Below are 15,943 nucleotides of genomic sequence, written 5' to 3' on the forward strand. Positions count from 1 at the left end.
TGAGTGAAGTTTGCAGGTAATGATACCAAGAGTTTCCCTGCTTTTCTTGGATATTACCATACACCTGGCAAAGGATAAAAAATCTAGTATCTTTCAAAACAGAACTGCATGCTAGCCTGGAATAGATGCTAAAATTAGCTTTTAACAACTGGGTCAAATTCAGACTGAAATCAGCCCAAAATGTTTTCACAAGTGGACTAATGTTTCAACATTAATTTTCATCATAGACAATCTTGTTTTTGCAGTTTAATCAGATCACTTTGTTAGTACTTAATTTTTATCTTTCTTTATTACTGCTAAAGAAAAGTCAGATCATAAAGAAGCTAAACAGCAACAGAACAAAATAAAATTAATGATTTTAAAAGATGTATTTTAACCATTTTGGTATCCATTACCTGTTACAAAAAACACAAAAGGGGAACTCAACCAGGCTGAAGACCAAGGTAGAAACACAAACAATCTTGAACGTTAGGTGCATCTGTCAATAGGAAACAAAATCTTATTTTAAACAATTCAGTTTACATAATTATAGTAATTAAAAGAAGTTTAAATTTCACCTAAGAAAAATAGCATCATGTACAATTTATTTTGTACGGACAACATATCACCCAATGATTATTACACATTTAAACAGAGGTCTGGATTACATGCGCTTCATCTCGATTTTCAAGGGTCAAATTTTAAATTTAAGATCATATACAGTGGAATCTAATTTTCAAGAACAAATGCTAAAAGAAACCATCTGCCTCTCAAATGAAAATTCCTTTTTGGAAGGAACATTGTACGTTGGAACTAAGCAGTTGCATCATATGCCTCATGACAGTCAGATCCCCAAAATTAGCCAAGTCAACGATTCTCAACCTTTTTCTTTCCATTCACATACCACTTTAAATAATCTCTATGCCATAGATTCTCAAGGTGGGCGTACACCCCACCGGTAGGAGGAGGAAATATTTTTAGTGGGTGTAGGTCCTAAGAATAGTTTAGTGGGGCGTAGGAATATTTTGGGAAATAATTAAAAAGTTGGTTTGAAAAATAAACTTACGTTGGTGTGAAAGATGCGACTTGGCAATACTGTCAGTACCACATAATTATGGCAATTTCCAAATAAAATCACTTTGTTCTTTTTATTTTCATAACTTTTTTTGCTCTTTTGATGTTTCTCTGATTTTTCTCCAGTGTTTCACTTATGTCAACTGTTGTTATGCTTGGTTAACATATATTTTTTTCTGACTGGTCTTATTATCATTCATTCCAAATTATCTCATTGGCGATGAGGATTCTAAATTAACTCAACAATCATGTTTTCATCCATACCCCTTTACTCAGTTCAGTAGTGAGTGAGATCTATATTTGTATGTATCTGTGCATTAGTGTATTGATGGGGGTGGGGGGGGGGGGGAAGAAGGGAAAAAAAGTAAAGTACAAGTTTTTATGTGCTCTTTCATTTTTTTTTAGGGTCAGTATTCTTTCTTTGATTCAATCATTACTTTTATTACATTTTTCAATTCTAAGACATAATAAAATATTGATTAACCAGTTTCAGGGTGCTCACGCTATTGTATATTCAAAATAAGCAGACCAAGCAATCAAAAGATTTGTCAATTTTCAGTGGAGTTCCTGAAGTTTGGATTTATACCTGCTGTACACGATGAATGTGCATTTTTTGCCTATTATGCTCACAGACTTTGACCAATGAAATAATGAAAGCAGGCAGTCTTGAAGTTCATTTGAGGGTAAAACATCCTAACCATGTCAATTCAAAATTGGAATATTTTAAAAATCACTGAAAGGCAAGTTTGAAAATAGATCAAAAATCACTTCATTACTCGATGCTTCATTACTACAGCCCTGAATCGTACCCTTGAAACTAGTTATGAAATTTCTCTGTTGATAGCAGAACATAGGAAGAATCATATGATTGGGGAGAAACTGATTAAATCCACAATATCAATGTCATCCTTTTGCAGAACTGTTTTTGAAACAATGTCTGAGTAATGTAATTGAGTGATAGTACTGTCTGCAACAGGTGACATGCGTCGAGATGTTGAAAAACAGCTTATTGAGAAGTTGAAATCACGAAAGTTCTCAATACAACTGGATGACTCTACCATATGAGACAGTGAGGCTCTATTATTGGTATACAGAATATATTGATCAGGAAGAGTTTCAAGAAGAGATGTTGTTTTGTCAAAGATTAGAACCAACCACTAATGCAGTTGATATCTACAGCAAGCTCAAAAATTATTTGGATGAAAATGAAATACCAAAAGGAAACATTGTATCTTTTGCTAGGTGCACCTGTTGTGATGAATTAAAAAAAGGTGTTTAACATTAATCAAGGATGCAAATGCAAACATGTTGATTGTGCATTGTGTTATCCACTGAGAAACCTACTTGCTAAGAAAGTTTCCCTTGCACATTGGTCAAAGTCTGTGAGCATAATAGGCAAAAAATGCACATTCATTGTGTACAGCAGGTATAAATCCAAACTTCAGGAACTCCACTGAAAATTGACAAATCTTTTGATTGCTTGGTCTGCTTATTTTGAATATACAATAGCGTGAGCACCCTGAAACAGGTTAATCAATATTTTATTATGTCTTAGAATTGAAAAATGTAATAAAAGTAATGATTGAATCAAAGAAAGAATACTGACCCTAAAAAATGAAAGAGCACATAAAGAATGAAAGAGAACAAGATACTGCATTCTACGATCAAGTGCATCAATGCCATCAAAACTAATGCCAAATGTGAATATCTATTTAAGCAGTTTTGTGTCGATAAAAATGCAGAACATGTGAGATTATTGCTTCACACTGAAGTAAGATGGTTGTCAAAGGGAAATTGCTTCAAAAGGTTTATGGAACTGTTTGATCTCCTCAGCGAGTGTTTGAAAGACAAACCTGAAATGAAGCTCTTGCTAACAGCAGATAGCAAAACTTATGAGTTACTCAATGGACATTTTTGAGAAACTAAGTACATTTGAACAAGCGACTCCAAGTTGTAAATATGATGCTCAAGATTCAAAAACAAAGGTATTTGGATTCATGACACTTCTAGAATTATGCCAAAGCAATACTTCTGCATGAAATTTCAGTCAATTCTATTGGTTGAATAAGTGTGAGGTAATTCTTCTTCTTTGGCTTGGCTTCACGGACGAAGATTTATGGAGGGGTATGTCCACGTCTGCTGCAGGCTCATTGGTGACTAACAAGTCCGATGCAGGACAGGCAGGCACGGTTGCAGTGGTTGCAAGGGAAAATTGGTTGGTTGGGGTTGGATGTTTGGTTTTTCCTCCTTTGACTTTTGTCAGTGAGGTGGGCTCTGCGGTCTTCTTCAAAGGAGGTTGCTGCCCGCCGAACTGTGAGGCGCCAAGATGCACGGTTGGAGGCGATATCAGCCCACTGGCGGTGGTCAATGTGGCAGGCACCAAGAGATTTCTTTAAGCAGTCCTTGTACCTCTTCTTTGGTGCACCTCTGTCTCAGTGGCCAGTGGAGAGCTCGCCATATAACACGATCTTGGGAAGGCGATGGCTGACATTGGCGACTTCAGGGGTTTTTATGAGACACTAAAGGTGGTGTACGGCCCCTCACCCCAAGTCCAAAGCCCTCTGCGCAGCTCAGATGGTGAAGTCCTCCTCAGCGACAAGTTCTCCATCCTCAATCGACGGTCAGAACACTTCCAATCCCTTTTCAGTGCCAACCACTCAGTCCAAGAATCCGCCCTGCTCCAGCTCCCTCAACAACCCTTGAGTCTAGAGTTGGATGAAGTCCTTACACGGGAAGAGACATATAAGGCAATTGAACAACTGAAAAATGGCAAAGCAGCAGGTATGGATGGAATCCCTCCAGAGGTCTGAAAGGCTGGCGGCAAAACTCTGCATACCAAACTGCATGAGTTTTTCATGCTCTGCTGGGACCAAGGAAAGCTGCCTCAAGACCTTCGTGATGCCATCATCATCACCCTGTACAAAAACAAAATCAGATTGCTCAAACTACAGGGGAATCACGCTGCTCTCCATTGCAGGCAAAATCTTCGCTAGGATTCTCCTTAATAGACTAATACCTAGTGTTGCCGAAAATGTCCTCCCAGAATCACAGTGTGGCTTTCGCACAAACTACTGACATGGAGGTAACTAAATGCTGCTACAAATGTCATTGTTGCATATTTCAATGATAGATTTTGTGATTTAAAGGCAATGGATTTTCCTCTTGGTTAACTCACCCATTGCTGGTGGACTTATCGGAAGTTCCAGTGCAATACCAAGAGGAGTTATCGGAGTTGTAACATTGAATCTGTGATAACTCTGTTCAAAGTGAAAGAAACCAAGATGTGACTGTCTAATGAGATCGAAAAGAAATTCCTAAACTCGACATTTTAGCAAGGGAACTATTGATACATTTTCCATCATCTTATTTAATAGAATGTGGCTTCAGTGCTGTTAGTGATTTGCTACAAGCCAAGAGAAATTGACTGGAAATGACAAAACAGAAATTTGAGGTTGAAACTCACAAAATTAGTATCTCGAATCAAAAAAAAATCTGCAGCCAGCATCAGGGTCAAGGCTCCTAGTGAAATGACAATTGTTGAATGTGTGTTTGAGATGGTTGACATATTGAAATAGTAGTTGAATGCGAAATGTGTTCCAGTGTATTCCCATTCTTAATTGCATTGGAACACACTTGTAGTAAATGATTTAATTAAAACTTCTTTTGAATATACAACTTTTTTCCGCTACATATAAAAAAGAATTTAAGTGGGGCATAGGGCAAAAAAGGTTGAGAACCACTGAGCTAAGATTTAAATTGCTTAAGAATGAAAGAAACATGACAAAATCTATGTTACATCACAGACCAGCAGCAATAGAAATTTGGCAAGACACTGCTCTTTTTAAAATAATATTATTAATTACTAATAATAACACCTAAACTTAACTAAACTTATCCCTCAACTAAGTGCAAATATACTTAATTATGTGTGTGAGATACCCAAACCATTACAGCTGAGGTACAAAATTCTGTAAAGTTATTTCAAAGTCAGTCTGAGAAATTCCAGTTTTGACATGAAGACTCAAACTGAGGCAAGGAAGTGATTATGAATGAAGTGGGAGAGACTGAGAGAAAAGCTGCTTCAAAATCTCAAAACCTTGAGTTACTTCCAGAGTGAATGTGCTTTCAGACAAGTGGTAGCCACAACTCCCTTTTTCCTTTTGCAGGGGAACCGAAACAAGCGACTTACACAATACTTCCAGAACCCAGATGAGGGACAGTCCAAAATGACCATCACAATAGTCACGATCCAAATGCAGTATTTCTCCTGCTTAAAGTACCCATATACAGGTCAAAGTCTTTCTTGGGATTTAACAATTCCCCTTCTAAATGGCCTTTCTTTTGGTCATGGTGTAGTACACTAATTCCCCATCAAAAATAACCCTTTCTTTGGTCACGGTGGGGATCAAAACTCCTCCAGACAGGGAGAAACAAACAAATTAACCATTGCCACACAGATGTTCTTCAGGTGCTGCTGCTCAAAGTGGTGCTTCATTAAAAATGGCTGCTGATCACAAAATGTGCTGTTCCTTAAAGTGTGTCTCTCACTTGCCTCTCCACAACATATCTCCACTCTTTTCAAAAGTAGCGAAGTGGGTACACACTATACTAGTTGCTGCCAAACTCTGTTCTCCTCACAGTTGTGAGTGGTCAGTTTATATTAGCCCTCAATTTGTTAACCCTGAAAGGGACAGTCCCATTAAAATGAAATGCCTTGTAATAATCTAAACTGATTATTTGCATGCAAACTTAAAACAATTTAAATTATTCATATCAAAGCAACTGTGAATTTTGTTCTTCCAATTGTAAGGAAATTGTAAACATTAAAGAAAACAGAAGATATTTGTTGAACACTTCTGATGGGGGTGGGGTGGGGCACAATATTTTATTCTGTACGCAAGATGTTGTGGAACTAACAGCCAATTAAAAAAAAAACACTTCTGTGTTTATTTGCCTTTTGATCCCAAATTCTGTAAGATCATATTTTGTTGCACACCACAAATTTTTGGGTCATGATATGTCAATTTCTTAAGGGAAAATTTCTGTTACCCGAATAGCCGTAATATTGGAGTTCACCTGTATTTTCTTCAGTTCATACACTTACACACTGATCCAGATAGTTTTTAAACCTGTAATCATTGCTTATGCTTCCATTCCACGCACACTCATTCAGTATGGGCACTGATGGCCTTCTGGAGTTAGGCAGCAAAATCTACATGGTGACAGCTGGCAAAACTGGAGGTGGAGCTTGGACTTTTATTTACGCTGTGAAGCAGTTTTAGTAGTATTTGAATGACATTCAGAGGCATTGGAACACTTTTAAAATTGGTGTAAATAATGAAAAAAATTAACATTTAAAAGTAAAAAGCTAATAAAAAGCCACATCATATTCAATCAATGTGTTTTAAGAGAGAAAATTAAAAATAACATCTTCCCATATCAAGTAACCAAGGTATCCCATTGAAATCTCCAATCCTTTGGCAGTCTAACTCAGAAAAGGATTGGGAAAATGGTTTCCAAAGATACTGGGGAATCCTACCATGGCCAGAGACAGACTTAAGTGACAGATAGCAACGCTGCTGCTTCACAATTAAAGTTCTATTGACTTTCAATGCTGTCTGTGTGGAATTTACAGGTTCAATTTGTGACCGCACAAATTTCATGCTTTGGTTTCCTCACACATCCCAAAGACATGCTGATCGATAGAATTAATTAGCTGTTTTAAATTACCCTAGCATAGTGAGTGATATAAGAATATGGGTGGTGTTTATAAGCACAAGAGAGAAAACAGGTTTGCAGGAAATAGGATTGTTCAGTGAACCAGCATAGACTTAAACATAGGCCAAAGTGCCACCTTCTTTTTTCTGAGGAAATACCAAGCAAAGTGTTTCAGGAGCGACAGAGGTGTGGGTGTTGCATTTTGACCACAGCAGTGATCAGAGGTTACATTACAGATGGTCCAGCTAGTGAGTCTATTTGGGTGGAGAAAAGAGAATGATAACGTTGTTGGAAGTGTACTACAGAAATTAGAGCAAATATGCCAGGAGATTGCTGCAAGCTGTGGATCAAATAAGGTAACCATTGCAGGGAATTTTAATTCTCCAAATATTGACTGGAAAAGTCATGGTGCAAAAGGTTTAGACTGGATGAAATTGGTTAAATGTGTTTGGGAAAGCTTCCTCCAGCAATAAGTAATGGTTCCCACCCAAAAGAGTGTAATGCTTGATCTCATCTTGGGAATTTGGGAAGGCAAATGGAGGAGGTAATCACAGAGGAGCTCATTGTGGAGGAACCTTTGGGGATTAGCAGCCATTGTTTTATTAGGTTTAAGACAATGCAGGGCCATGAATTAAAATTTGGAACTGGGGGAATGCTAACTTTGAAGATACAAGACAAGAATTAGCTCAAGTTTTTTTGGAACAAATTGTTTGAAGAGGAACATTAGGTTAATGGTTTTTTAAAAAAATGTTGACAAGACCCCAAGACATGCCCACACCTGTTAGAATACAGGGTCAGACATGCAAGTGTAGATGATGAGGGAAATTCAGGCTCTGGTCATGAGCAAGGAGGTATGGAGCAGGTAAAAACAGCAGGGATCAAGTATATATCTGGAGAAGATTCAGGAACGATGGGCCAAGCAAAAAAACAAAATGAAACTGGAAGCAGAAAGAGTCAGGAAATAGCTCTGATAAAGGGAAAAGGGTAACTGGAGAAAAACTGGGGCCTCCGAGGAATCAATGAAACCAACTTTATGTTGAGCAACAGGAGATGGGCAAGGTTGTCAATGAGTATTCCTTGGATTTTACTGTGGAGAAGGACACAAGGACTGGGGGATTTGCACAGTCAATGAACAGTCAATATTATTGTTAAAGTGCTGAAGGTAGACAAATATCCTGCGCCTGAGAATATATCTTCAAGGCTACTTTGGGGAGCTAAAGATCAAATTGCAGGTTACCTGTCTGAGCTTCTGAATCAAAATTTGTCATGAACGTCACAAAATGTGTTGCTTTGCGGCAGCCTCATAGTACAAACATTCACATAAACCACCTAATAATAATAGCAGTGCATGAAAAGTGAGGCAGTGTCTTTTGTTCATTGATCATTCAGGAATCTGATGGCAGCAGGAAAGAAACTACCCTTGTTCCCCTGAGTGTTCATCTTTAGGCTGAAGAACCTTTTTCCCTTATGGTAGCAGAGTGAACAGAGCGTGACCTGGGGGGTGGGGGGGGGGGTGGTCTTTGAGGATAGAGACTGCTTTCTTAAGGCACAGCCTCTTGTAGATGTCCTTGATGGAGTGAAGTCTGATGCCCATGATGTTGCAGGCTAAGTTAACAACCCTCGAGTTTTTTCTTGTCCTGAGCATTGGCACCTCCATACCAGACAGTAATGCAACCAGCCATGGTACACCTGCCGAAGTTTGAGTCTTCCGTGACATATCAAATCTCCTCGAACACATCACAACATATAGCCATTGGCAAGCCTTCTTCATGATTACATCAACATGGAGGCTCCAGGTCAGATCCTTCGAGATGTTGACACCCAGAAATTTGAAGTTCTTAACCCTCTCCACTACTGAGCTCTCAATGAAAACTGGTTCATGTTCTCCTGAAGTCTACAATTGTCCTCTTGGTTTTGCTAACGTTGAGTGCAAAGTTGATGTGACACCACTCAATGAGCTGATCTGTTTCGCTCTCCTGTATGCTTCCTCACAGCAGTTTGTGATTCTGCTGACAACCATATTTGCCATATTTGTAGATTGCATTGAAATTGTGCCTGGCCACACAGTCATGGGTGTATAGTGAATAGAGCAGTGGGCTAAGCACACATCCTTGAAGTGCACTTGTGTTGATAGTCAGCATGGAGGAGACATTGTTTCCAATTCGTATTGACTAGTCTTCTGATGAGTAAGTCAAGGATCCAGTTGCAGAGGGGTGTGCAGATGCCCATGGTTTGGAGCTTGTTGACTGTAGGTTAGCAAGCATAGAGGGAATAGTGGTGTTGAAGGCTGAGCTACAGTCTATGAAGAGCAGCTGTATGTATGAGTTGCTGTTTTCAAGGTGTTCCAGAGCTAAGTGGGGAATCAGTGATATTGCATCTGCTGTGGAGCGATTGGGATGAAAGGCGAATTGAAGTGAGTCCAGTCCTTTGCTTAGGCACGTGTTAATTCTGGCCATGACTAACCTCTCAAAGCATTTCATCACAGTAGATGCTAGAGCTACTGGGTGATAGTCATTAAGGCAGCTCACACTACTCTTCTTGGGCACCAGGATGATTAATGTCCTTCTGAAGCAGGTGGGAATCTCTGACTATAGCAATCAGAGATTGAATAGGTCCATGAGCACTGTGGCTAAGTTGGTTGGTACAAATTTTCAGTACCTTGCCAGGTACGCTGTCAGGCCCTGACACCTTGCAAGGGTTCAACCTCTGGAATGATACTCTGACGTTGGCCTCAGAGTCAGATATCACAGGGTCCTCAGCCTTTGCAGGGATTCTAGTAGGCACTGTTACTGTATTAAGGTAGAAATCGTCATTATGAATAGATGAGGTACTGGAAGACTGAAGGGTGGTAAATGTGCCTCTGCTCAAGAAAGGCTGCAAAAAGTCTGGAAATGACAGGCCAGTGAGCCTAACATCTGTGGTCTGCATGTTACTGGAGAGTATTCTGAGGGAGAAGATACAGTATATATTCACTTACATGGATGGGACTAATTAGAGATAGTCAGCATGGTTTTATAAGTGGGAGGTCATGTCTCCAAAAACCGGCTTTAAAAAAAATAAATGATGAGGGCAGAGTTGTAGGTGTTATACGTATAGATTTCAGCAAGTCATTTTAATCAGGTTACACACAATAGAGTGCTCTGGAAAATTTGATCACATGGGATCCAAAGAAAAGTAACTGGATAGAAAATTGTCTTAGTGGAAGAAAGCAGAGGGGGACAGTGAAAGATACTCTGAGAAATATCCATCGGTGTCAGAGGACGAGAGGGCTATGTTCTTACCTCTCTGCTCTACTCGTTTTACATCTACGACTTGTGGCAATGGGGCAACAAATAATGCAATTTACAAATTCGCTAATGATAACACAATACTGAGCTGTATATTAAAAAAAGCAATGTGTTAACATATTGGAGGGTGATTGAGAACTTGGCTAAATAGTGTACTAACAATAACATCTCACTCAATGTCGCCAATACCAGGGAGCTGTTGTGGATTTCAGGAAGCAAAAACCTGAAGTGTACATTCCAGTGATCACTGGGAAATCAAAGGTGGAGAGTGAGCAAATTTAAATTCCTGAAGTGCCCATCGCAGAGGAACTTTCTGGACCCAACATACCAACATTATCATGAAGACCTCTACTTCCTCAAGAGGTTGAGGAGGTTTGGTATAACATCAGAAATTTTGGCAAACTTCTACAGATGTGTGGAGGAAAGTCTGATGATCAGCTGCACCACACCTGGTATGGGGGCACAAATACCTCTGAACAGAAAGCCTTCCAAAAAGGTAGTGGAGACAGCCTAGTACAGAACAGGCAAAACTCTCCCCATCATCTAGAAAATACTTGTGGAATGCTGCCATCAGAGAGCAGTAGTGATCATCAAGGATCCACACCACCCAGGACATGCTATGCTCTCAGGTGTTGCGATTTGAGTCCACTGCCCGGCAGCCTACAGCGGCACCCCCTCTAACCCAGTCCGCCCCTAGCTACGAGCCACTGACTGTGCAGCCATTCGAGGTGGAACGAACCCTCGCCAGGGTAAACCCAAGAAAAGCGGCTGGTCCAGACGGCGTACCGGGGAAGTGCAAGGTAAAAACATCATGAGTTGGGACCGGAGAAGGAGTCACCCAGTACTAAGGAGTAACAGGATGCAGGTGTGACCTTGTACGCTTAAGATAAGTGTGGCAATAACAAGAATGATGTGCAGCAGACTAACAGAGAAGGGTAGCAACAGCTTATTCATTGGACAATGTAATGGTATGATAATTTACTAAGTGCGTGTCCTGGGGTATAAAAAAAACACCACTTGCTGATATCGTTAGAATGCGCCTTCTCCAACTAACACTGTTAGTTGCAAGTGTTACAATCTGGTAATAAAGAACCTTGATTTCGACTCAGTCTGGTGTCTGACTGACTCATTCGCGAACAAAGCAGACTTAACAGAAGGTACTTAGGGCCTGTGCAAATCAGCTGTCCCAGGTCTTCACCACAATCTTCAACCTTTCCTTGTCAAAAGCCATTATACCAGCTTCTCTGAAGGCCTCCACCATCATACCCATACCAAAGAAACCACAAATAACCGGCCTAAATGACTACTGTCCAGTAGCACTCACACCTGTCATCACCAAGTGCCTGGAACGACTGGTCCTCGGTCACATCCAAGACTGTCTCCCTCCCTCCTTCGACCCACACCAGTTCACTTATAAAGCGAACAGATCGACGGAAGACACCATATCCATCATCCTCCACACTGTGCTGAGCCATCTGGAACACAGGAACACCTATGCAAGGATACTTTTCGTGGACTTCAGCTCAGCCTTTCACACCATCATCCCCGATATCCTAGTCAGCAAACTGTCTGCTCTGGGCCTTCATCCTCTCACCTGTTCATGGATCAAAGATTTCCTTACAGATAGACCACAGACAGTCAAACTTGGAACCCACCTGTCCTCCACCCGCACATTGAGCACGGGCTCCCCACAAGGCTGTGTGCTGAGCCCTTTGCTCTTCATTCTTTACACCGCCGACTGCAGACCTGTCCACGCCAGTAACACCGTGGCGAAGTTTGCAGATGACACCATGGTGGTGGGGTTGATCACAGGGGGAGATGAGTCTGCCTACAGGAATGAAATCCTGAATCTGACCGAGTGGTGCCGGGCTCATAACCTGATCCTAAACACCACAAAAACAAAGGAAATCATTCTGGACTTCAGGAAGCACAGGACTGACCCGCTCCCCCTCTACATAGATGGTGACTGTGTGACGAGGGTCCACAGCTTCACCTTCCTGGGCATCAATATCTCAGATGACCTCTCCTGGACTGTAAACACTTCAGCAGTCATCAAAAAGGCCCAGAGGCGCCTGTACTTCCTGAGAATGCTCAAAAAGAGCAAGGTAGGTCAGAAGCTGCTGATTACCTTCTACAGTTCCACCATACAGAGCATCCTGCTGTACTGCAGCACAGTATGGTTCTCCCATTGCACTGAAGAAGAGCGGCAAAGACTTCAACGGGTGGTGAGGGCAGCGGAAAAGATAATTGGATGTCCCCTACCCTCCCTGAAGGATCTCAACACCTCTCGTTGCCTCAGTAGAGCACAAGCAATAATAAAGGATCCCACCCACCCTGCCCTGCATCTGTTTGACCTACTACCCTCTGGCAGACGCTACAGGTCAATCAAGACAAGAACAAACAGACTCAGAAACAGCTTTTTCCCCCAGGCTGTCACTACACTGAACACACATATCCACAAATTCCCCTCTCTGTCCTCCACATCTATTATACATATAGCCGACACCACCCCCCCCCCCCCACCCCCCATTCACATAAAGGACATATACAGCACTGTAAATTAAATTTTTTAATTTAACTTCTGTGGTGCTGCCTGTGGTTGCGTCGCTGCATTGGTAACCTTGTACTGCTGTCATAAATCTTGTTGTATAACTTGTACAAGGACAATAAAAAGCTATTTGATTTGATTTGATTTGATTAGGAAAGATATATAGGTGCCATGACTCATACTACCAGGTTCAGAAATAGTTAATACCTCTCCACCATCAGCTTCCTAAAGAATAGGCTTATTTAAGGGCTTTGCACTGAATATCATGACAGAGTATTTAAGGTGGCTTGGGAGGAATTGCTAGAGCAGCTTGCACACACACATTTCAAAACACAGAATTTTTGCAGGACTTTTGCAGATTGCATATTGCAAATGAGCAACAAAATATCAGCATACAGCTTGCCTGGGAGAGCATGTGATTTTTGCAGGCAGGGACAGAACAGTTTTGCTCTCAGAGAGGGAGGGAGGGAGTGAAACAGAGAGGAGAGACACAGAAATCAGTTCCAGAAGAACAAAGCTGGCAAACTTTGGTAGGCTGCCTGGTCAAAGGAGAAGACTTGTGGTCTGAAATGTGACCTGAAAGAAAGAGGATCATCTGGAGAACCCTGAAGGGGGCAAGTTTTGTCAGCAAGACTGATTGAGAAGGAATCAGTCCCAGATGTCCTGGAAAAGGAATCTCCCTCTGAAAACCAGCAAGAATCCTCCTGAGTGGTAGCCATTTGCCTGTTAAGCACCAAAGGCTGGGTGAACTTTGTTAATGCTAACTTCAATCTCATTGGCAATTCTTGGACTGTGATCCAAAGAACTTTTCTAATCTTAAATATACATTACACACACCTGCGCTTAGTATTAGCGGTGGTGGGGGGGGGGGGTGGATTAAGTGGGTTAGGTTGGTTAAGTAAGTAGGTTAAGTAATAAGTTAAAGTTTAATTCTGTTTTCTTGTTCAAATAAAATTAAAAACTATTTTTGTTTAAATAACCCTGTGTTGTGGTGCATATCTATTGCTGATGGTTTTTGGGGTCCTCTGGACTCTGTAACAATATACAAACATTGCACTTTTTTTTCCCATATTTGCACAGTCCATTTATATTCATTTTTGTTTACATTTCTCTTTTTTGTATATATTTATCTTGGGTACAGTTTATTTGATCAATAATGTGTTCACGACAGACCACCTATAACAAACCACTATGTACCACCAGTAGCCCACGACCACAGGTTGAGAAATACTGATCTACAATAGAACACTATATAACATATTATTAACAAAGCAAATCTACATCTTTCAGTACAAGTTTAACAAAGTAATACAAATCAGAAGAAACCTTTACCTCCTTGTAGCTTTGTGTGACAAGAACAGTAATTCCTTTGGCCACTGTATATGCAACCCAGAGACCTGAGATGGTGAAGCTAATCAGATGTAGGAGCTCTCTTTTCCTTTTAAGATTGGAATTGTTAAGGTCATCAATCTGTTTCAGGGCAATAGACTCCATAGTCAGGTAAATTACAATGAGAATACATGTTTTCATTGTGCAAAATGCTGCAAGATCAAAAGTGGATTTCCAGAAGCACCACTTAAGAACATCGTTTTCCAAATAGTGAGAGCGTCCACCTATTAATTTCAATCAAAATAAAAAAAAGTCAGTGAAAATGACCAGAACTAAGCCACAGCTTGCATACATATTATTTGTGCATTTGAACAGGATTAAAATTAATCTTTGCTGCATATTTCCTTTTATAAACTATTTTTTTACCCCAAATAAAAACCTTTACCATTTGGAACATCTGATGTGGACCAATCGTCTCGTTAATAATTCTACACATTCAAGATGAACTAACTGGTAAAATTACATTGGTAAAATTACTCACATTGGTAAAATTGCTCCCAAATCAAACTTTATTGAAAATACTGTCAGAAAATTGGTCATATTTTGCTGCCTCAATCCTAATTCACCGCCAAACCTTAAATCTCACCTATTGTGTCTTTGTACATGTTGCATTTCATTAGGTAGCCACCTATGACATGGACCTGCAGCATAATACTTTATCTCAATGTACCATGCAAAATTTTAAATCAATCAGATTTACTTGTTTGTGGCTCACTTCAGCCAATTCGTTCTAGTTGTCATGCGCCATCTATACATAATAAATATTAATAGGCAGAAGTCTTTTTTCTCTCTTATTGCTCAGGGGATGATATTGAATTGGCAAACTGTTAATTTCTGCAAATCAAAAATTTTTAAGTTTACACCAGTTTAATTCGAAAACCTGCCAGCAGGTCAAACTATTGATTATGGGAATGTGTAAAAATTAAAATCAATGATCAATTTCAAACTATCACCCAGTTTTTGGCTCAGCAGTTGGAAGCATCAGCAAGAAAGACAAAACCCTATGCAAGGTAGCACACTAATGTTTTAGACAAGTATTACTTTATTGCATCCATATGCTCCTTTTAATTGATTAAAATGTTCATTCATACAAAGCTAACACTTCCTAGCTCTAATGAAAGGTCACTGACCTGAAACATTAACTCCATTTTTCTCCCACAGATGTTGAACTGCTGATCATTTCCAGTGTTTTTAAAAAATATTATATTTGCCTCATGATAAGGAGTAGTCATTAACTTTGGGAATTCTCTTCTGCTTTGTAAATTTATTTAGAATAAAAACATTGATTAAAATAAAAGAATGTTTATCATTCAGTTACATTACAGCTACGAGATCAAAAAGCTCCTCTTTCAAGTTTATTATTACCTATTTGCACAAGTACAACCTAACGAAACAGCATTCTCTGGTCCTCAGTGCAAAACACGCAGACATACAACCAGGCATAACACACATTCAGACAAACAATACACATGCAGGACAAGCATTCATATATACAAATTAAGATTGTTTAATGAATATGAGAATATCAGATGGTTAGTGTGAACAGTTCCTTTGTTCATTCAGGATTCTCACTGCCTGTGGGAAGAAGCTGTTCCTCAGCCTGGTGGTGCTGGCTCTGATGCTCTTGTATCCCTTTTCCAATAGGAGCAGCTGAAAGATACTGTGTGAAAGGGGTCCTCAATTATATTCCGTGCTCACTTCAGACAACAATCCCGGCAGATCACGTTGATTGGGGTGGGAGTGGGAGGGAGACTCCAGTGATCCTCTCTGCCACTCTTATGGTCCTGTGGATTGACTCAAGATCCATTTGCCTGCAGCAACCGTACCACACTGTGATGCAGCCAGTAGGATGCTCTCGATAGAGCTCCTTTAGAAGATTGATATAATGGTGTCCAATTCTTGCCACATCCAGTCACGAATAGCAGCTGATAATTCAACAACTTAGAAA

General features: G+C 40.2%; 1 protein-coding gene across 1 annotated transcript in view; it reads right to left on the minus strand.

Annotated features, from left to right (window-relative positions):
• Positions 1 to 15,943, minus strand: part of LOC138762392 (uncharacterized) — a 172,738-nt gene that overhangs the window by 153,404 nt on the left and 3,391 nt on the right. Inside the window, exons 3-4 of the mRNA XM_069936159.1 lie at positions 13,939 to 14,219; positions 396 to 478 (exon numbers count right to left, since the gene is read on the minus strand). Of these exons, the coding sequence (XP_069792260.1) occupies positions 396 to 478; positions 13,939 to 14,219 (364 nt within the window). The remainder of the gene's footprint in view (positions 1 to 395; positions 479 to 13,938; positions 14,220 to 15,943) is intronic.

Source organism: Narcine bancroftii, chromosome 4 (assembly GCF_036971445.1).
Source record: "Narcine bancroftii isolate sNarBan1 chromosome 4, sNarBan1.hap1, whole genome shotgun sequence".
In the NCBI taxonomy this organism is placed as follows: domain Eukaryota; kingdom Metazoa; phylum Chordata; class Chondrichthyes; order Torpediniformes; family Narcinidae; genus Narcine; species Narcine bancroftii.